The 22,996-nt window shown below is 39.9% G+C and overlaps 1 protein-coding gene and 1 long non-coding RNA gene across 8 annotated transcripts in view; one reads left to right on the plus strand and one right to left on the minus strand.

Moving 5' to 3' along the window:
* Positions 1–22,996, minus strand: part of rasal2 (RAS protein activator like 2) — a 448,324-nt gene that overhangs the window by 157,958 nt on the left and 267,370 nt on the right. For 3 of the 7 annotated variants that reach the window (XM_059984861.1, XM_059984862.1, XM_059984863.1), the window contains one exon: positions 19,068–19,165. The exons of 1 other annotated variant lie outside the window; for it this stretch is intronic. In XM_059984861.1, coding sequence (XP_059840844.1) covers positions 19,068–19,165 — 98 coding nt within the window. Of the gene's footprint in view, positions 1–4,313; positions 4,436–4,532; positions 4,659–5,203; positions 5,331–19,067; positions 19,166–22,996 lie in introns of those variants that run through there. 3 more of the 7 variants (XM_059984867.1, XM_059984865.1, XM_059984868.1) reach the window with 3 other exon arrangements.
* The window catches only part of LOC132402180 (uncharacterized), a 35,943-nt gene continuing 18,404 nt past the window's right edge, over positions 5,458–22,996 (plus strand). Inside the window, exons 1-2 of the long non-coding RNA XR_009514825.1 lie at positions 5,458–5,526; positions 8,374–8,444. This is a non-coding gene — a long non-coding RNA (uncharacterized LOC132402180). The remainder of the gene's footprint in view (positions 5,527–8,373; positions 8,445–22,996) is intronic.

The raw sequence follows: 22,996 nt of genomic DNA on the forward strand, positions 1-22,996 counted from the left end.
CTGATGTGTTACACCTGCCCATAAACCTCCTCCCTCACCTCCACTGAGGGCTCCAAACAATCCTTCCAAGTGAGGCAACACTTCACTTGTGAATCTGCTGGGATCATCTATTCTGTCTAGTGCTCCCAGCACAGCTTTCTCTACATTGGTAAGACCCGATTTAAATCGGGGGATCGCTTCATTGAGCACCTCTACACTATCCACCATAAGCAGATTTTCCTGGTGAACAAACATTTTAATTCTGATTCCCATTCCTGTCCTGATGTATTGATCTGTGGCCTCATCTTGAGCCAAGATGAGGCTATCCTCAGGGTGGAGGAGCAACACCTTACATTCCATTTGGGTAACCTCCAACCTGATAGCACGAATATCGATTTCTCCTTCCGGTGAACAAACTCCCCCCTGCCCTATCCCTCACTCTGACTGTTCAGATCATCTCACCTGCCTATTACTTCCCCCTGGATCCGTCCCTCCTTCCCTTTCTCCTATGTCCACTCTTCTCTCGTATCAAATTCTTTCTTTTCCAGCCCTTGACCTTTCCCATCCACCTAGCTTCACCTATCATCTTCCAGCTAACCTCCCTCCCCGCCCCCCTTTTTATTCTGTATCTTCCCCTTACCTCTCAGTCATAAAGAAGAGCCTCAGCCCAAAACGTTGACTGTTTACTCATTTCCTTTGATGCTGCCTGACCTGCCAAATTCCTCCACCACTTTGTGTTGATTTGGATTTCAGGCATCTGCAGACTTTCTCATGTTTGCATTTTGCTTTAATACAGTATCAGTATGTGTGTTTTTGCAAACATAGTTGTATTTGAGTGGAATCACCACTTTAATCAAACAGAGCTTCCATCCCATTGCCCTGACTGACACAAGAAGAGCCACCCAGGGAAGAAGTAAGATAAAGGCAGTCGCCCACACTGCCACTTTTCCTTTGAGTTGGCATCTTCAAAAGAGAATGGCACAAATGGATAAAATAAAAAATAAATTATAAAACATGATTTTAAAAAATTAATAACAAATAATACTGTAACAAATTGTAGGTGGTCAATAATAAAATTTTGCTTGGCAATTAATGTACACTAAAAGGTCAACACAGACAAACTCAAGGCAGGAAGGAATAGGGAAGCCACATTATCAAATGGTTGAAATACCAAATGAATGGTAACATACCTATCACTGCATCAAGGTCTTAAAAAAAGCACTTGAGTTTATTTCTGGACAGGTAGAAAAGTAGGGAAATTCTGCTGAATCTCCTCTGAGCCTTGATTAGGCCACTCAGAATGCAAGTTTGCTAGATTATTGAAAAAATATCAAGACATTGGAGAGAGCAAAAAACACATTTACAAGGATAATAAAATATAGAAAAGTACAAGATCAAAGATTCAAGTTTATTTGTCATGTGCATATTGTAATATACAGTGAAATGTGCCATTTGCATCAACAATCAACATACCAAAGGGGGCACCAAAGTGCTGGGGGCAGCCTACAAGTGTCACTACACATTCCGGCAGTGACAAACAGTACTGTGCAAAAGTCTTGGGCACCCTATAATTTTTATATAGATTCAGATGGTATGGCCTTCACAGAACTCTGATCTCAACATCATCAAGGCTCTCTGGGATTACCAAGAGAGACAATCAAAGTTTGCAGAACTTTGGCAAGTTCTCCAAGATCCTTAGAACAATCTACCAAAACTGCAGCTGTGACTTCACCTAAGAGAATTGATGCAGTTTTAAAGAAGGTGGTCACACCAAATATTGCTTTGATTTAGTTTTTTTTTTACTGAGTACTGTCCTTTAATATAATTTTTGATATTTAGAAACTTTGAATTTCATTATTTTTGAAAGCATCTTTGCTTTACAGATTCTTTTTTACGTGGCCTAAGACATTGGCTCAATACTGTAGCATTCCCACAACGTGCCTTCTTAACAACCTTTTCAATTTTTTTGTACCAACATTGAGGGATCTATGTACAAGGATCACAAGATCCTTCTGTTTGTCCAAACTGCCAAGAATCTTCTTATTAACCTTGTACTCCACCGTCAAGTTTGATCTTCGAAAGCGTAATACTACATACTTTTCCAGACCGAACTCCAACTGTCACTTCCCAACCCAGTTCTGCATCCTATCAATGTCCTGTTGTAATCTACAACAACCTTCTGCACTATCCACAACAACCTTCGCGTTATCAGCAAACTTACTAACCCACCTTCGAATTCCTCATCCAAGTCATTTACAAAAAACACAAAAAGCAAAGGACCCAAAACAGATCCTTGTGGCACACCATTGGTCCCCGACCACCTGGCAGAAAATATACCAGCACATCAGCAGGTTCCAGTCAATCAGCCTGTTCTCTGCTGTCCTCATATTTGTTAAGGCCCCTCTCTGATAAATACTGAAAGAATTCATTACAGACGACCCTCTACCACCACCTGCCTCCTGTGGACAAGACCATGCTGAATCTACGCAGCCAAGTTTCTCTGGATCCCATGCCTCCTGATTTTCTGAATGAGACTACCATGGGAAACCTTCATTCACAGCACTTGATCCAAGCCCTTTTAAACCAGGGGTTCCCAACCATTTTTATGCCATGGATTTTTACCATTAACTGAGGGGTCTGTGAACCCCAGGTTGGGAACCCCTGCTCTAAACTCTTGGCATCAATATATCTGCCTCAATACTTCTTTAATATATCTAATGTATCTGCCTCAACCACATCCTGTCAGCAGTTCCATATATCTCCATTCCACTGTGTAAGGAAGTTGCCTCCCAGGTTCTATTCTAGCTTTCACCTCCAACAAAACTATGTCCTCTTGTTTTTTGCCTCCTTAATCCTTGGATGGCAGGGTGGAGATACATCTCTACCAAAGGAGACATAATGCTCTCCTTCCCTCCGCAAGCCTGTGGGTCACACTTGGGCAAGGTATAGCACTTGCTTCCCCCCCCCCCCCCCCCAGATCAGGGAGGAAGCGGTGGATGGTCATATGAGCAGCTGGTGCAAATCACAAGTCCTGGTCATGTGACTACTGATGGCAGCCAGATAATCTCTGAAGAGAATTGATAATGGCTGGGGTCACTCATCTCGTAAAGATGTTGCCCAGAAGGCAGATGTAAACTACTTCTGTAGAAAAATTAGCCAAGAACAATCACAGTCATGGAAATAGAATTTATGAAAATAATGAAGCATGATGCATTCAAACTCCTTCTGTACTAGCCACTCTACCGCAAAGCACAACACAGAGAGTTAAAACAATAATGTCTGTGAGTGCTACACGCGGAACAAGGAGACAAGAGAATACTTAACCCAAAGTACTAAAACATTAAGGGCCACTGCCTGCCTCCACATACATTTTCATGCTGACAGAGATTATTCATAAACACATTAACTTCCTGCATGTACACAGATATAAAATGCTGGCGGACAACAACGAGAGAGATCAGAAATGACATGACGACCATTTTCACTTTTCTGGATGTGGGAGGGGTAAGAGAGTTGGGGGAGAGAGCTGGGGGGAGAGAGTTGGGGGCGAGAGTTGGGGGGGCGAGAGTTGGGGGTGAGAGTTGAGGGAGAGAGTTGGGGGAGAGAGTTGGGTGTGAGGGGGCTGGAGGGTGGGGATAGGGGATGTGGGGCTAGGACAGTGGAGGGAGAGGGGTGCAAGGGGGAGAGGGTGAGGCAGTAAGGGGGGCTGAGAGGAGGTGGGAAAGGAAGAGAAAACACTTTATTTAGTGGAGGTGCCGTTGGTGTACAAATGGTAATCAATGGACCAATCTGACCCAATAAATGCACCCTTATGGATATTCAGGAGGTCAACGAACAGTTTGCATATTTTAATAAACATTTAGTGTTTATTTAAACACAGGAGGCAGGATGAAGAAATTTGAAATGGCACTGCAAATATGTCAGTTTAAACTTGAGGGATTGCCTGGACTAACTTGCCCAGGTTTGCTAGTCCAGTTTATGCTGCAAACATTGTTGTTAAAGCCCCATGTTCCTGGCTAATTTTATTCATCTCAACAAGCTATTTCATTTGAACACCTTTGTTGTATAGTCCACTCAATGAAATTAAACATTCATCTGTAGGCTCCCTTCTCATTTGCTTCTGCCCCAATTATAACTCGACACCTCACAATGTCAAATCTTTACTCTAAGAAATGCAGTTCACCTATCTGTTCACAAGGACAATATTTCAAAATTTCCTCCAACAAAAACCATTTTAATAAACAAATTCAACTGATCCAAATGACATCCCAGAAAAGTTGTAATAAAAAACAGTCAAAGGCGGCTACAAACAACATGAGACAATATATACTTACATCTCCTAAAGGTAGGAATCAGTATATCATTTCCTGCAGTGGATAAACAGTCCAGCCAATCCATATTGTATGAATTCATTCAATTAAGCAATTCACAATTTAACCCTGTATTTGGCTTAGCAATGACAACGCAGCATGTAAATGCATCCATTTCCAGCCATATTATATATTTAAAAAAACCACACTAGTAGATGAACATTCCAAATGAAAATCCCCCACCTTCAAGAATTCCACTGAATCCACTTGGGAAGGTCAGAGGTCAAATGAATTTCTTCTTCACTCTGCCACTCCCAGTTTAAACTCAAGTCTACAACTCTGCTCACTGAAACAGTGAAATACTTTGCCAGAAGTTGCCATGGTTGGAGACCCCTCCCTAGCAACAGGCACTTTCCTTCTGTAGCCTATCAGTGCATTCTTTTAAGGCGGAATCAGGTACTCGGTTCCTCCTGAATGACTCCCAGTGTAAATGGAGACAGATTGCAATATTAGGAGAAAGGAATAATTTTCTTTGGTTAAAAAAATTCAAACCAGTTTAAAACCCTTGCCAAATCCAAAGAAGCTGCTATTTCAACACTTGGCAGCTGGATAAAATAACACATTGGTAAAAACACAATTGCTTTCAATGATTATTGTGGAGATCAAAGAGAACAGGAGTGAACCACACTAACACTACAATCCACCTTAAACCTGTAGCAGTTCAGTCAAGTAAAACCAGTGTTGAATTACAAGTTAACCATTTACCCCAGTATCCTTCTATTTTAAAATAAAGCCTCAGGTACGAGTTTCTGCAGTGACTCATGAAAACAAATCCAGTACAACCGTTAAATTGCAAAGCAGGCGTAACACCATTCCTCAAGAAAATAAAGAATGATGGTGTCTTAAACAAGTACTTAGGCTGAGAATGAAGTCCATAACCATCCACAAGAACAAACGAAAAACGAAAGGAGGAGCTCACAAGAATAAAGAGCCGACATTTCCACCAGGACTGGAAAGGAAGGGGGAAGATGCCAGAATAAGGTGGGGGCAGGGGAAGGACTAAAAGCTAAAGGTTGATTGGTGAAACCAGGTGAGGGGGAAGGTAGGTGGGTGGGGAGGAGGGATATAGTGAGAAGCTGGGAAGTGAGAGGTAGAAAAGGTAAAGGACGGAAGAAGGAGGAATTTGACAGGAGAGTGATCATGGCGGAGAAAGAAAAAGGAGGAGCACCAGAGGGAGGTGAGAGGCATGTGAGGAGAAAAAAGGGATAAGGGGGAGCCAAATGGAGAAATAGAGGAAGGGAGTAGGGAGCTATTACTGGAAATTAGAGAAATTAATTGTGTCGGAAGCTATCCAGATAGAACACGAGGTGCTCCTCCAACCTGAGACTGGCCTCATCATGGCGGTAGAGGAGGCCATGGACAGATATGTTGGAATGGGAATAGGCAGTGGAATTAAAACCCCACTTGTTGCAGATGGAGTGAAGGTGCTTTGCAAAGAGGTCCTCAATCTATGTTGGGTATCAACAATATAAGGAAGCTGCATCGGATACAGTAGATTACCTCGAAAGACTCACAAGAGAAATGTTGCCTCACCTGGTAGGACTGTTTGGGGTAAGGAAGGAGGTGAATGGGCTTCTGTAGCACTTCTTTTGCTTGCAGGGATAAGTGCCAGGAGCAAGATTAGTGGGGAGGCAAGGGAAGCAGGGACAGAACGATCTTTTCAGAAAGCGAAGTGTGTGATGTGGTGCGGTGTAGGGTGGAGTTGAGATATCTTTGGTCACAGGATTCTACTGAAGATGGTGAAAGTTGCAGAGAATGATATGCTAAATGCGGAGGCTCGTGGGGTGGTAGGTAAGAATAAAAGGAACTCCATCCCTGTTAAGGTGGTGGGAAGATAGGGAGAGCAGCAATGTCCAGGAAATAGAGGAAGACGCAGGTAAGGACAGCATAAATGGTAGAGGAAGAGAAACCCCATTCTCTGAAGGAGGCGGGCATCTCTGGTGTACTGAAAAGGAAAGTCCCATCCTAGGAACAGAAACGGTGCAGATGTAGGAACTAAGAAAAAGAGATAGCATTTTTTTAAAATTTTTTATTAGTTTTTCAAAACATTTTACAAATTAAAAACCCCAAATCCCAATGAGGAACATTAAAACAATGCAAAATTAAGCATACAATAACAATATACTACAAAGGAAGAGAGTTTGGCAAAAAAAAAGCACCTGAATTAAAGACAAGTAACGGGACAGCATTTTTATAAGTGACAGAGTGGGAAGAAGTGTAGTCAAGATAGCTGTGAGAGTCAGTAGATTTATATAAAAAAAAACATCAGTAGACAGCCTGTCTCCAGAGATAGAGACAGATAGATCAAGGGAAGAAAAGTGTCAGAAATGGACCAAGTGAAAAGGGCAGGGAAGAAGTTGGAGGCAAAGTTGCTGAAATTGTCAAGCTCAGTGTGGGTGTATGAAGCAGCACCAACGCAGCTGCATCATACCACATCCTAAATGTTGAGCAAATACAAGTTGTCTCTGAGTAATGAATAGGTTCAGTTTTTGTCTACAAATCAATATTGTCCATTAGTTGGAAAATACACAAGAATCACTTGATATGGTAACTATGCTGTTTTATTATGAACAGCATCAAAAAGCACATGACAAGTAAGAAAGAAAATACTATAAGGGGAGGGAGGGGTGAAAGGGAGGGGGAGTGGGAGAGATGGGGAAGATGGGGGAGAGAGATGGGGAGGGGGATGAGAAGGGGTGAGAGAGGGGGGCTGACGGGGGAGAGGAGGGAGGGGGAGGGGAAGAGAGGAGGGAGACGGAGGAGAGGAGAAAGAAAGAGTTCTGCCATTAGTAACAACAAACATATCTGAATACCTGTGACTTGGTTTGTTTAGATGGGATGTCCCTAAGTCAGGAGTTTGTAACATGGGGACTGCCAAAAATGAGAATGTCCTCAAGACTATACTGCACTGTCAGAAATACAATCTTGTCTAGTCTAATACTATTCTCCCCTCATGGCTCGTATCCTACAATATGCTAACACTCTCACCCCATTGCCCCTGTATCACTGTTCATCTATTCTCTCTGAGGTTTGAACCCAGTTGTAAAAAACACAGACACCTCTGCTGATACCTGCAGGACCCTTTTCTTCCTGCTGCCTTTGGGACCCAACAGCACACACAAAATCTGTTTCCCTCATTGCATCCACCTCCAGTAATGGAAACAACAATAACATAAGAACAAGAGATCTTTATTCTTAAGTCATCCAGGCTGTCCCAACCAAATAGGGGTGTGGTAATCCTTGATAATAATCATACCAGCACTTTCAAATTACTGCTTTATTTGCAAAATGCCCAATGTTATAAGCTACATTATACAAATCTCTCTTCTTTGCATTGGTCTTGCAGTTGTCTTACTTTATTTGCAAAATGCCCAATGTTATAAGCTGCATTATACAAATCTCTCTTCTTTGCATTGGTCTTGCAGTTGTCTCACAATTTACCTTCCAAAAAAAGAATATTCATTCATTTTCAACTGATTGAAATACATGAAATTAGCAGGCTGTTTTGAATTGCAATTCACTCACATCTGTAGTATTCTGGAATGCATAGAAAAGTTAAAACTGTATTCATTTGAGAAAAACCTTTCATTCTTTGCAAAAGCTGCAATCAACTTGAGGAGACAATTTGATCTTCTTGGCTCTGAACTTTATAAATATGTAACATTATTAGTACAACATACTAAAATTTTATACATCATTATGATAAAAAACAATTTATTGTCAAGATGCTCATTTATTTAATCTGGTAAGGAGATACCACAGCACTGAAAAAAGTTCTTAAAATGATGTATTGTACAATCAATTCTTGACAACCTCTTGGGATCACTATGCAGTGGATTCTGGTTAATTGGGACAAATTGGGATCAGTATGTTTTGGCCCAATTAAGCAGCTGCCCCAATTAGCCTAAGTTTCAAGGAAATAGTTAAAAGGTATAAAAAAGACAAACCACCGTTTAACTGAGTAACTATTTATGTATTTAAATGAAATACCAAATAAATTTTAATACTCACAATACCTTTACAGGACCATAAAACTGCATATTAGTTCCTAACGTATATCAACAGAGTTCATCTGCTGTGTTCATTTGATTAATGGTAAGTGAACAAAATCAGTGCAGACATCTAGTGCAGATAATGGACTGCCTTCATACAAAGCTACTGATGATTGCATCCTCCAAATCTTCATTTTCATTGTAACAGACAAGATGATTGTCAATACCTTCATAATTCCTAATTTTGTAGTTTCATTTACACTCCCAGCCATTTCTGGCATCTTCTCCAAACCTGAATGCTTGAAACCACACTAAACAAACAATTCTAAATTGTCTTGCAGCCTATCTTGCACCAACTATCAGTGACAAAATCACTGCTTTTTGAAAACCAACACACCTAACTGACACTATTTAAAAACTGTTCCCTCTAAGGACAGTGTAGTGTCTAACGTTCACCCAAATGCACGAGACTAAAACTAGTTAGAAACTGTTCGGCAACAGTTTCTTGCCTCAAGTAAGCGGCATAGTGTCCCAGATAAACAACTGGAATCTCGACTATTTCACCAATTTAGTTTTTATTCTTTAAAAGTTGTCCCAAATAAGTAGCTGCCCTGATTAACTGTCCAATTAACCAGAATCCACTGTGATCCACTAAGTCACTAAATTATTTACTTATTTAGCAATACAGCATGGAGTCGGTCTTTCCAGCCTGTCGAGCCATACCACCCCAGCAAACCACAATATATCCAATTAACCTTAATCAATGACCAAGTATCCTACCCAATATATCTTTGGACTGTGGGAGGAAACTGGAACACCAGGGAAAACCTACTCATTCTACATCAGGGTATACAGAAGGTGCCGGAAATGAACTCCAAATGCTGGAACATACCAAGCTGTAATATATTTGCTCTAACCACTATGCTAGCGCGGCACCCAAATGCTCAAGTGCCTGAAATTATCTTTAATTTACAACCCTTGACTATGCATTGTACAAGACCCTAATCATAAATTTGTTTCCTAAGTAGAGGGTGCTAATGTCATTTTTAAATGTATTTTTAATGATTGCAAGATCCTGCTGGAGATTAAGAACTTAAAGTACCACAGAACTACCCCATCGGCGAGTTGCTCAATGGCAGAGAAACTGAAGGAGCTGGACTTGGTGCAGATCGTGTTGCACTTGCATCAGAGATGCTTCAGTGGAGTTGGGTGCAAAGGAGGCATGCAGTCTTTTAACGAGTGACTTTCTTAGTCATTTCCTTGTGATCACAAGACCCTTTTGCACATTGTTAATGTGGAATTCTGTAAGTCCAATTCACTGATGTATGGGGGATCTGTGTGACCTCAGTCATAGCGATGAGAAGGCCTCAAGCAGTGGAGTTGCCTGTTTACAGCTGCCGTGAGAGAGGTGTCCAGCCAGTGTACTCCACTGGGAGTGGTGTGACCTATTGTCCAGGCTGGAGTTGGTATTGCCCCCTGACCCCAGTGTTTGCTCTACTGAAGACAAGCTGTATTGTGGTTGACTGCAGATTTTTGTGGCAATCATGGACTCAGGGTCTGGACTATTTATTTTATGTGGCTGTATTTCACTGATATCTTACATGTGCTTGCTATATTGTATTACCAGGGTGATTGATAAGCATGTGGCCTAAGGTAGAATGAGTCAATTTTAGAAAACCTAGCACATTTATTTTGCAACATAGTCCCTTCCTACATTTACACACTTAGTCCAGCAGTCGTAGAGCATACGGATCTTGGACCTCCAGAAAGTGTCCTCAGATGGGTGATTGGTAAGTTTGCGGCCTAAGGTAGAAGGAGATTTGAGTTATAGAGCTCTCGTTACATGCACATGCAGTTCAACTCTGAGTGACTATGCAGAAAGTTTGAAGTTAATAACTCATCTCCTTCTACCTTGGGCCAGGAACATCAATCACCCCTGATGAGTTATTAACAACCAAGTTTGTCTTGATAACATTCTGTCCAATGGAATGCAATAGAACATTTGACAGAGATTAGCTGCATCCATTTCTAGGAGAATGTGGGTTGTTGTGATGGGGGAGGACGGGGGACGGTCCTCTTTTGCCAGAGTTGAGGGAGAAGTGAGGAACACAATGAAAGATGCTCGTGGAACCCTGCCTGAAGGACAAACACCATTGAAAGAAATTCTTTGTGCAGACAATTGGTTCTACGAAGGAAGTGCCACTACTTCTGACTTAGACAGTTAGTTCATAACAGACTTCGAGGAAAGTTTGAATCATGGCAGTCCTTTTCACACAGAATGTGGGTTCAGCGCCATGAGTAAGTAAAGTGAAGCATTAGACTACACGGCAATGAGAACATGAGCCTTGAAAATGTATTTGTAGGTCATAGAATCAGTTCAGAGTAGTTGTAATTTAAGTTCAGATTCAGATTTCAAGACTGCATTGAGTTGGTGGACTGTACAATATTCAGGAATTCATCTTCAAAACTAAATTAATATGCCAGTTGTTATCCATTTCATCAAGACCTCTGTGGATGAGTATGTGCCTTTGAAAACAATCTAGACATAACCAAACCAAAAACAGTGGATGAACAAGGAGGTTAATAATTTGCTGAGGACTAGATCTGTGGTATTCAAAATTGGTGACCTTGAAGTCCAGACACATCCTATGGAAGGCTCTTTTAAGAATGATTTTGATCTAAATTAGAGACTGAATCAGATGCACGACACCTCTAGCAGGGTTCCCACCTGCTTCAAAAGGACACCAATCAATCCAATGCCCAAGAAGAGCAGGGTGAGCTGCCTCAATGACTATCGTCTAGTTGCACTCACATCCACTGTGATGAAGTGCTTTGAGAGGTGAATTATGACCAGAATCAACTCTTAACTAAGCAGGGACCTGAACCTGCTGCAATTTGTCTATCGCTACAATAGGTGTACAGCAGACATAATCTCAATGGCTCTCTACTTGGCCTTGGATCACCTGGATAATAGCAACACCAAGGTCAGGCTGTTGTTTGTTGATTATAGTTCAGCGTTCAGCACCATCAACCCTCAATACTAGTCAACAAGATCCAAGTCTTGGGCCTCTGTACCTCCTTCTGCAAATGAATCCTTGACTTCCTCATTGGGAATCCAGTCAGTGTGGAGTTTCTGTGTGTCCTCCCTGTGGAATGAGTGGATTTTCTCTGGGTGCTCCGGTTTCCTCCCACAGTCCAAAGACAAACTGGGTAGGTTAATTAGTCATTGTAAATTGTCCTGTGATTAGGGGTTGCTGTAGCAGCACAGCTCAAAGGGCCAGAAGGTCCTATTCTACACTGTATATCTAAATAAATAATAAAAATTAATTAATTAATTAACAGAATCTCCTTCTTAATGACAATCAGCACTGGTGTACCTCAAGGATGCATGCTTAGCCCACTGCTCTACTCTCCCTTCACCCGTGTGACTATGTGGATAGGTTCACTTCAGATGCCATCTGTAAATTTGCCAATGACAACTATTATTGGCAGAATTTCAGATGGTGACAAGGAGGCATACAGAAGTGACATAGATCAGCTGTTTGAGTGGTGTCACAACAACAACGTTCAATTCAACATCAGTAAGATCAAGGAATTGATTGTGGACTTCCAGAAGGGGAAGTCAGGGGAACATACAAGAGTCCTCGTTGAGGGATCAGCAGTTTCAAATTCCTGCATGTCAACGTCTCAGAAGGTCTATCCTAGGTCGAACATATTGATGCAATTACAAAGATGGCAGAACAGTGGCTATAGTTCATTAAGAGTTTGAGGAGACTTGGTATGTCACCCAAGACTCTCATAAGTTTCTTTGAATGAACGTGGAGAGCATTCGAGCCAGTTGCATCAACATCTGGTATGAAGGGGCCACTGTACAGGACCAGAAAAAGCGGTAAAATGGTGTAAACTCAGCCAGCTCCATCATGGGCACTAGCCTCTCCAGCATCAAGCCATCTTCAAAAGGCATTGCCTCAAAAAGGCAACATCTGTCATAAAGGACCCCTATCACCCAGGGATGCCCTCTTCTTACTGTCACCATCAAGGAGGTGGTACAGGAGGCTGAAGACACAAAGTCAATGCTTTAGGAATAACCTCTTCTCCTTTGCCATCAGATTTCTGAAGACAATGAACCCATGTACACTACCTCAGCAGTTTGTCCTTGTTTTGCTCTCTTTATGCACTACTTATTTAATTAAAAAGTTTTAAATATCTTTCTTATTGTAATTTATAGTTTTCTTATTATGTATTGCTGCTGCGAATACAAATTTCATGACATATGCCAAAGATATTCAACCTGATTCTGAGATTCATTTATGCATCATGTGCACATTGAAACATACAGTGAAATGCGTCATTTACGTTAACAACCAACACAATCTAACGATATGAGAGGGCAGCCTGCAAGTGTTGCCACACTTCCCAGTGACAGCATAGCACGCTCATAGTGTTCAGCAAAACGACACAGAACACAAGAAAGTAACAACAGAAAATAAGCCCCGATGTTCTCACCTACCCACAAACACATACACAATCCTCCAACCTTAGGACAGGCCATCTTTGGCGTCCAGCAGACTCATAGATCTACGTACATTAGGCTCCGACTTTCCCAATTGCCTCACAGAAACATGCAAACCCCAGCTTTGACCATTGGGCCTCAGCTTCTGGATAGCTGATCGACCTTTCAGGCTTCAATCTCCAGTATCAACCCCAGGACTAACTGATGACGATGTATGAAGACCCTGGATGAGGATCCCAAACACTAGACCTCAAATCAGTGGTCTCTCCAATGACTGGGACCCAAAGTATTAGGCCTCAATCAACGAATTCTCTAATGATCAAGACCCTGAACACTAGGCCTAGTGTTATCAACACTGGTAATCCATACAGGTTCAGGAACATGATGGTTGCATGGTAATAACTGCTCCTGAACCTAGTGGTGTGGGATTTAAAGCTTCTGAACCTTCTGCATGATGGCAGTAGCAAATAGAGAGCATGGTCTAGATGGTAATGTATACATAGTTTGATGTATACATAAATTTACTTCAAATTTTGAAGAATACAACATTCTATAACCCAGTAAATGTGTTTGTTTTGGTAGCAACAACTAGAAGGCAAAATTAAATTGTGAACCTAAAAGACAATGAAAATTTCAGACTTCTCTCCTAAGCCTGCTTTAAACAGAATATCAATGGTACTCACAAGTTGAAAAATTAAGATAAATTCCAAACCCTTATTAATATTCCAGCAGCAAACACATTCAACTAAGTGCCTGGAGAATATGGGTTTGGGCTCTCATGCAATATCCAATATTGAGTATTGGTCACAAATCAACAAGAAGTTTCATATACAAATAAGGGCAACACATGCAAAGTGCCAGAGGTACTCGGTATTATATATTAGAGTGAACTCAAACAATAATTTTAAAGACAGAGAGAAAGCCAACATTGACACTAATACAGCCAAAAATAGCCAAAATATGTATTGGTGGAGTGGAAAGCAGCAGAGACAAAACAACAATGATCAGCTTTGATTTTCATATGGAAAGAAAAAGGAAAACAGCAAACAATAAAACTCCCTATCCAGGATATGCTCGCTTCTTGTAATTACCATCAGGGAGAAGGCAGAGGAGCCTGAAAACCCAAAGCTCAATAATTCTTCCCCTCCACATCAGATTTATGAATATCCATGAATACTACTTCATTGTTTTCTTGCATTCTTCATTTACCATATGTAATTTACAGATTTTTTTTACCTTTGCACTGTACTGCTGCTGCAAAACAACAAATTTCACTCAAAATATCTCGTGTCAGTAATAATAAATATAATTCGGATTCTTCTCCAATCTACCGGACATGGGATTTAATATTGTAAATGTAAAGAACATCAGACAAATGAAAGTGTTGATTTTAATTGTGTAATTTCAAGAAACACATCTTCCAATTTTTTTTAAAAGGATAAGAATACCAATCATCAGGAGTTAGAAATTCATTTACTGAAAATGTACAAATCTGGTATCACTCCTGCTATGAATGCAGAGATTACAATAAAGTATCACCAGAGAATCTTGTGGGGAAAATATCCTATGAGAAGATATTCAACAGAACTGGTCCTACATTTTCTACAGATGATCTCATTGAAACATACAAAATGCTGAAAAACAATCAAAAAATTGCAGAAGCTGGAAACTGAAATAAAACAAAAAATGCAGGGAATATCCAGCAAATGCAAGTAAATTGCTGCCTCACTTGAAAGGAGTGTTTGAGTTCCTGGATGATGGGAAGAGAAGAGGGAAAAAGAAAGCCAGCAAGGCATTCCTTATAGTTGTAAAAGTAAGAAGAGTAGGTGTAGCAAAAGATAGAATGAACTGGAAAGCCACAGAGGGCATGGGAGAATGCCAAAAGGGAAAGTGACATTATACTTGGCAATGGTTTCCCATTGAAGGTGGCAGGAATTACAGAAGATGTATTGAGCATGGAAGGTTGTAATGTGGACAAGGACCAGGGAATGCTCTGCTTGTGCTAAGTGGAAGGAGAAGAGACTGAAGCTGAAGTGTGGTAAGTGGAACTCACAATAACAATGTGGGGGGGGGGGGGGAGACACGGTTAAGGTGGAAGTAAGGCATCTCACAAGCACTGTTTTATTTTGTCTTATTAGAAAAGTTATGACAGAACTATTGAAACTGGCAAAATGGAAGTAAAAATGAGGTGAAGCTAGAGGGAGAGAAGTTGTTCCTAAAAAAATAAATATGGATCTTCAGGCTCCTTTACCTCCTCTGCAATGTTAGTAACAAGAATAGGCCATGTCTCAGTTGGTGAGGGTCCTCAGTAATTGATACTGCCTTCTTGAGGCACTGCCTCTTGAAGATGTTCTCAGTGGTGAGATTGGAGCTGGAAGAGTCTTTTTCAATCCTGCACACTGAAGACCTCTTACAAGTTGCCAATTCAACCAGTCAGAATGCTCTCCACCAAGTATCAAGAGAAATTTGCAAAAGGGTTTCGTGATGTAACAAATCTCTTCAAACTCCTGATGAAGTAAAGCCACTTGGGTGTCTTTTTCATGACTGCATCAATATGTCAGCTCCCCTGAGAATGTTGATGCCCAGGAACTTGAAGCTGTTCACCCTTTCTACTGCTGACTCTTCAATGAGGACTGGTGTGCTTTCTCCTGATTTCCCTTTCCCGAAGTCCACAATCAATTCCTTTGTTTTGATGACATTGAGTATGAGATTATTGTTGCAACACCACTCAATCAGCTGACCTAATTCACTCATTTACACCTCCTGTCACCATCTGATATTCTGTCAACAACAGTGGTACCATCGGTGAATCTATAGGTGCCATTATAGGTGTGCTCTGCTAAGCCACACAGTCATGTCAAGAGACAGTAGATGGGAAGATAATGTTTAACACCAAGCTGATAAACAGCAGCCTGACATATGTTTGCTGTTTTCTGAGTCCCCCAAAGCAAAGTTTATTTGCTATGTTCTTAAATTTTTTTAACATAGAAGATAAATTAATTTTAAAGGAACTTAACTTTTCTTCAAGTCCATAATTTACAATGGTAACATTTTGTTGTAACTATATCAGCAATTCAACCAGTTGCAGTAAATCAAAAGAGGCTTTGGATGTTTGGGACTGAGGATGGTCTTGCATAATTTTTGCAGACAAAAAGTGCAGAGATGAAATCAATATTTGCTATTCTCACTGACCTTTGAGAGGAGTTATCAAGGAAGTGCATGATGCTCTCTACTGATCTCAGGAGTGTGCATTGCTGTGCCTGAGCAATCATTACCAGGATTAATTATCTTCTACTGTTTTCAACAAAGATCCCTTTTGTTTAAAGACTCATCTGTCCATGTAACAATCACCTTGGGTCACATCTCAGTTTACATAACAACAACTTGGGTCCTTTTGACTCAAAAATTTAATATGGTTTGCAAAAATTCTGCCATTTTTTCCATTACATCACTTACCACCAGTCCTCATTGAGGGATCAGTAGGGGAAAGAGTGAGCAATTTCAAGTTCTTGGTGTCAACATCTCTGAAGATCTATCCTGGGCCCAGAATATTGATGCAATTATGAAGGAGGCACAAAGCGGCTTTATTTCATTAGGAGTTTGAGGAGACGTGGTATGTGACCAAAGATACTCACAAATTTCTACAGATGTACAGTGGAGAGCATTCTGACTGGCTGCATCTCTGTCTGGCATAAAGGGTCTTGGCATCTAAGCTCAGCTTGCAGCCATACAACCGCTCTATGTTTTTTGGGGGGGGGGGGCAGGAAAAATAGAGGGAGAAGTGGGGAAGGAGGGCTGCATGGAATTGTGGTAAATCCACAAGGATGCTGGCTTGAATTATGATAAAATATCAAGGAAATGGTTACTTTGTAATCCTGTTAAATTGATCGCATTAACTGACAATACTAGCTTACAGCAATTGTTACCTTTACTGCTCAGTAAGTAATGTTCACCTATTAAAAACATGGTTACACATGTACGTTCAACAGTAATTAACAGTTTGATGCAAATAACCCAGATCAGATTTGCAAGTCAGCATAGAGAGTATTTAAGATCAGAATGTAGCAAGTAATAAAGCAGATTAATTGCACTAGTTTGGTATATACAGTATGGCAATTTTATATAGATATTAATTTGTCTAAAACTCCAGAAAATATCTGTATCCTTACTGATTGCTTCTCACTATCACAAAAGGAATTAAATGGTAAGGTACAATATGACTAAATATCAGTGCCTGTGAAGTAGTTCATGAGAATTTAGATGATATGCTTTCACTGAGGTGCAGAAGTATCATATATCCCAAGGACAATTGTATAAAATCTGATCTCTCCTTTGAATGACACAAGGTTGAATGGAAATAGTACACTGATATTAATCAGGGAATATCAGTGGTAGATACTGTATATTCCTGGAGAATTTTAAGAACTCAAATTGTTTTACAAAATATTTTGAATGGAATTAGTGGATGCAATGCAGAAACATGGAATATTTTGTGGTAGTGGAGTACAAACGACTAGGGATCTTCAGCAGTGTGAGCAAATATAAAGACTTTCCACTGAAACCACAACTAGTTTTTTCCCAAAATCCTTAGGAATGTCTTGTATGGAATTCTGTCAATACATTCAATTGATTATTTTAGGGAAGTGAGGACTACTGTAGACAATATAGTTCACTATATTTTTCTGAGGTAATATTTAACTACTGGCTTTAAAATATAACTTCTGAACACAATTCCAGTTATAAGTCTTGGTCTGCTTTGTTTTAGTTGATCTCACTCAAAAATTATTAGCAATTTGATAAAGGGAAATAAACAGAACCTCCACATTTTCAGTGACCGATTGGGATCCTACATGATTTCACACTTGTAACAACCAGCCTACTATGTTTGGTCACAATGGATCCCCACATATCGTGTTAATATTTGGTTGAGAATACAGCGACAGAACAAGTAATTCTAGTGCTGGCACTGGCTAAACAATTGAACCTGCAAGCAACCTTGATTCCAAGGGGAACAACACAAAATTAAAAATGAAAAATTAACTAAATACTCAGTAAAGTTAACTTCTGCTTCTCAGGCTTCCCTATCTGTTCTTTAACCCATGCTTAACAACACCAATTCCTGCAAGCACACCAAATCATCTTGGGAACCTCGTGGGACATTTCCTTATTCTATTCCTTTATGGAAGTCAATGAGTCATCTCAGTGATACTCTCAAAAGAACCCAAATCAATATTCTGTCTTACAAGTGGAATTGTAATGTGGAAGCTTATTTAAGTGGGAAGGGAGCTGGAAAAAACGTTACTGCTTGGTTCCCCGAATCCCTGAAGTCAAATATACTAAATTGGAACACCTTGTGGTGTTACACTGTAGCTTGTTTGAACCCCTTCAAAAGAAGGTAGTTGTTCTGTTTTAGGCTAGAAAGTTTGGGACATGACAGTTGAAAAACTCATAGTATTTTCTGACCAGACTCCTGAGAAATAAATCAATACAGTCACTCAGTGAGATGGTACCATGGAAAACACTGGCTATCGATGTATAGCAACATTCTTTCAGGTTTGGTTGCCATAAAATCAAGCAAGGAATAGCAGAAGATAGATGCCATGTAAGAGTTGGTGATTTAATAAGAAATGAATGCTGAATGACACTGCAATATTTTATAATCTGCACTGTAATATCCCTGCCAAGACACATGGTATTCAAGTTGTACTTCTCTGTACACCATGTTTAAAGATCACAGCTTCTAAATAATGACCAAGTGGTTTCGTTTCCTGCCTGAACAAAAAGAAGCAAACAATTCTAACATTCGAGACTAAAACATCATAGCTGAACTATTTCAATATTAATCTTCTACTTTCATGAATGACACATTTTAAGAACTGTCTCTTTAAGATAACTTTGAGTAAATAGATTTGCTATGTGACCGATCACTGATCAGTTCACCTGTTTAGAGATGATTATGAAACATTAGAACAGTCTGCTCATATGATGCAATTGAAATCCACAGTTGCCTTCCGGGACTATGCAGTTATACTGTTGGTCAGTGTGGATTAGTATTTAACTATTTTGCACTTGATGAACTGTTAGTGGCATAATTGAAAAAAAATCATGGTAATTAGATCCATTAAGACATCACTTATAGTTAAAAATTTGTGTATTTATTGTAGCACATATGGGGACAAAAAGAAACATATATTTCAATCGAGGATACGCCACCTTGAATGGGGATGTGGAATCCTCCATCCCATTTGCTTTCTCAGATGATCCTGGCCCTGATATACTCCTACGACGTGGGGAGCGGTCTCCAGGTGGCTCTGCAACATATAAATACTTAAAGTCAGCTTCTGATTCATTTAAACACAGTACTGTTGAAGAAACAAAATGAGTTAAGATTGCTTTTGCTGAAACCTTAATATTCATCAGAATAAAGTCTCTGAATTCTCACTGGAAATGGACAGTACCACACACAGCAGGTACAATCAAACTCTTTATACCAAAAGTATCACTGCTTTGAAATTCACTTTGTAAATGAGACTACTTTGCAGCAAGATGTGGGCAGGGACATGAGCCATAGAATAACCGGAGACTAAGTTGAATTCTCAAACTTTTGTAAGAAAGACAATTATAGAGCAGCCTTCACAGTACTCTGGTGCCACTGGGCAATGACTTATCATAGTCTGCAACTTAGGAGCTAGGATGGACCCTCTGTTACACCCACTGTCAAAAACCTTTTCAAGCAAGGCTAGAGAATGCACAGGGAAAAACATGCGGAATTTCTTTCTCCCTATAATCCATAACTTAAAATTTGACATTACAAATAAATATGTTCACATTTTTTTCAGAGAAGTCTTTCTTTCATCAATGGGGTTTATGACACTCTAGAATTTACACCTTAGCTATAAAATCTAGTCTACACTGGCAGTGATCTGTTTATTCAGCACCACCTCAGCAGCTCGAATTTTCATAGACCTCATCATAGATGTAACCTGTTTAGTGAAAAATATGTCAGACTTTGTTCACAACTTTCTTGCCTGCCAAATTCAAATTACACAAACATAATTACAGTACAGTGGTGGGAAATATAGGATAATCCACACAAAAAAATTTACACTACACTTCTGTTTAATCACTAAAAGCAAGTAGTAAATCTACTTACTACCCCACCAAAAAAAGACCATCAGAAGACACTGAGAATTTTGTTCTCTTTTTGACAATTATCTAGCCATGATGTGGCATTTAAACTTAATTGGCTTAGTTTTACAATATTTGGTAAGCTTTTGTGTTTTGATCCTCCCATAGAAGACTAATTTTAAGACAAATGACAAAATTATTTTAATATTCCTTATGAACTTCAGGAATTTTTCCATGCTGCAGATGATCATAATAGGGACTTAAACAAAATTTAACTGTACTTTTATGATCTCAAGAGAAAGGATGTAATATGGATGATTATTTACTGTTCCTGATAAATACCAGGAATGTGACCTATGTTGAAGGGTGATGTCATTGTTATCTTGGAGTAAATGAGAAGAGACAGAGAATATGCAATTTGCAATGTGGAACAGATAGTAAGGGGCAACACAAGTGCAAGGCCCATCAAATCAAACAAAGGATAAATGCCCAACTTCAAACTGTCTGGCTGTTATTCTTATCACAGCGATGTTGAGGTAGCCTGCCAAATTATAGATTTTTTTGGAGATAATTTTGATTGTTTTTACACACATGTAGATAATAATTGTATCAACAACAATTCCTAGAAAGTAGAAGCATTTGTGAGAATTCCATTACAAATGTTTTAAATTTCAGTTTCTGCAGCATTTTCCTCATTCTTTTCCACTTCTTGGTGGAAAAGAAAGAATCTTCCTTTCTTTGTTCATCTTCTCTTATTCAGGGTCACCCAGCTGATTCTCTTAGTTCATAATTAATGGCTTTAAGCTTTTAAAAATGTCTCCCCAGCAAAACCCTTCACAGAGGCCACTCTTATTGTTTCTTCATTTCTACAACACAGGGAAAATTGCCAAGACTCCAGAAGCAATATTTTAAAAAGTGCTTGGCAAGGACATTACTAATTATATTAAACCAAGATTGTATCAGCAAGCTTTAATCAATTCCACTTTCAATAAATACATGTATAATGAATGGCTGGAAATGCAGCCAAAATAACTTTTTGCAGAATTAATTCTGTTGATAATGTAGTAACCATTTATTTAATAAAATTTCACATTAAAATTTTGAACAACTTCATTCCCATTTGATGACAGTATAGTGTTGAACTTGACAGAACATGAATACATAAATTGGATTAAATTGGGTTGGTTTCTTATGTCCTCAGACTCATATTGGATCAAGCTAGGCAGCTTGTTTTAGATGCAAACAGAAAGTGTTGGAAACACCCTGCAGGTCAAGCAACATGAGTAGAAATTGAATACCAGTCAATTAGCATTCAGGTCAAAGACACTTCATCAGAAGTATTACCTATTTTTCTCTATCCTCAGATGCTGCTGACCTGCTGAGTAGTTTCAGCATGTTGTTTTTAAATTTTAGATTTCCAACACATGCAGTTGTCTGGGAGGTCAAGCTGTCCAAATCTGCCAAAAATATTCCAAAGTTTTTGTCCCACAACAAGGGCAATTTTGCCAGCTGCTAATGCTTGGCAGTAGACCAGGCTAATTACCAGTTTCACCACTTGCTTATAGTACTGCCAGGCTCTAAGTTGACTCTCTATTCTACCCTACCTGGCCAGGACCACCTAAACTTTAACACCATTGTGATATCTTGCACCTTTTTGACAACACATCGAAATGGACAATGTGTGAAGCACTGCAAAAAGGAAGCATAATTCATAAATAAGCATATTATTGAAAAGAAATATATGCACTGTCTGAAATTCAAAGGAATCCAATATATAGTACTATCTCGAGACAAAGGAACTGTAGATGCTGGATATCTGAAGCAGCTGGGAGAACTCAGCAAGTCAGACCACCACCTATAGAGGGAAATTAAAAGTTGGCATTTCAGGTCCTGATGAAGGGTCTTAACCCAAAACATTGATTCTTAATTTCCACCTCCACCTCCCCACAGATATTATCTGTCTCACCGAGTTCCTCCAGCTCCTTTGAGTGCTACTCCATTGCCGTTTGGGTATAAATGAAGCCACCGATAGCTGCCAAATAGGTGAAGATACACACTAGACCTGCAGTCTTTCCTCTGAAACCTGGATAGTCTGAATTGATGGACCACCATCACAGCATCTGACGGGGAACAGAAGAGCAACAAACAATCTGCTGGAGGAACTCAGTGGGTCAAGCAGCATTGGTGGGAGCAAGTAAATCGTGAGTTTCAGGTTGAAACTGTACATCAGCACTGACAGCAGAGAGGTGAGATGGCTGGCATTGAGAGGAGAAGGATTCAGAGACAATTGGGGAACTGAGGAGGGTTGTATGATGACAAGCAGATAGTGTCATGTAGAGGTGGTGAGCAGGGGTGGCAATGGAAAACGGTGGGAAGTGAATGATCGATGGAAATAGAGGCAAAAGCGAAAAATCAACAGTTGGAGCAAGGTTGTGGGAGGGGTGTGTGAAGGTGGGATACAGCTACCGGAGGGAGATAAGCAGGACTCTGTAGAGGTTGATTACCTGACCCATGTCAGCCAGGACTTGTTAATTTGCCAGATTTGGATACAATAGAGTCTTTTAAGAAACTCCTGAATAGGTACACAGAGCTGAGAAGAAAAGAGGCTAAGGGTAACCCTAGGTAATTTCTAAAGTAAGTACATGTTCGGCACAGCACTGTGGGACAAAGGGCCTGTATTGTGCTGTAGGTTTTCTATGTTTCTATTTGGATTAGGTATCAAAAAAATTAATCTAAATTCACTGCCTTGAGCTGGATTAGGCTTGCCTGCGGTTGGGTTAGTTCTTAACTTTATACTGAAGCACAGCCCTAGAACACTGGTTTTAAACGTCAAAGCAACTGAATTGGGGTCAGTAAAGGATGAATGAAGACAAGTCAAATGAGCCAGTGCTTCTGTTCTCTCTTTGGTGACCAGTCTGGGAGAGGAGAAGAAGAAACAGAAAAAAAGAAAACTAAGCAGCAATTGGTGAAAATTGATGGTAGTTAAAGGAAAGGTCAGAGTGTGGAGAATAATC

Source organism: Hypanus sabinus, chromosome 11, assembly GCF_030144855.1.
Source record: "Hypanus sabinus isolate sHypSab1 chromosome 11, sHypSab1.hap1, whole genome shotgun sequence".
Taxonomy (NCBI): domain Eukaryota; kingdom Metazoa; phylum Chordata; class Chondrichthyes; order Myliobatiformes; family Dasyatidae; genus Hypanus; species Hypanus sabinus.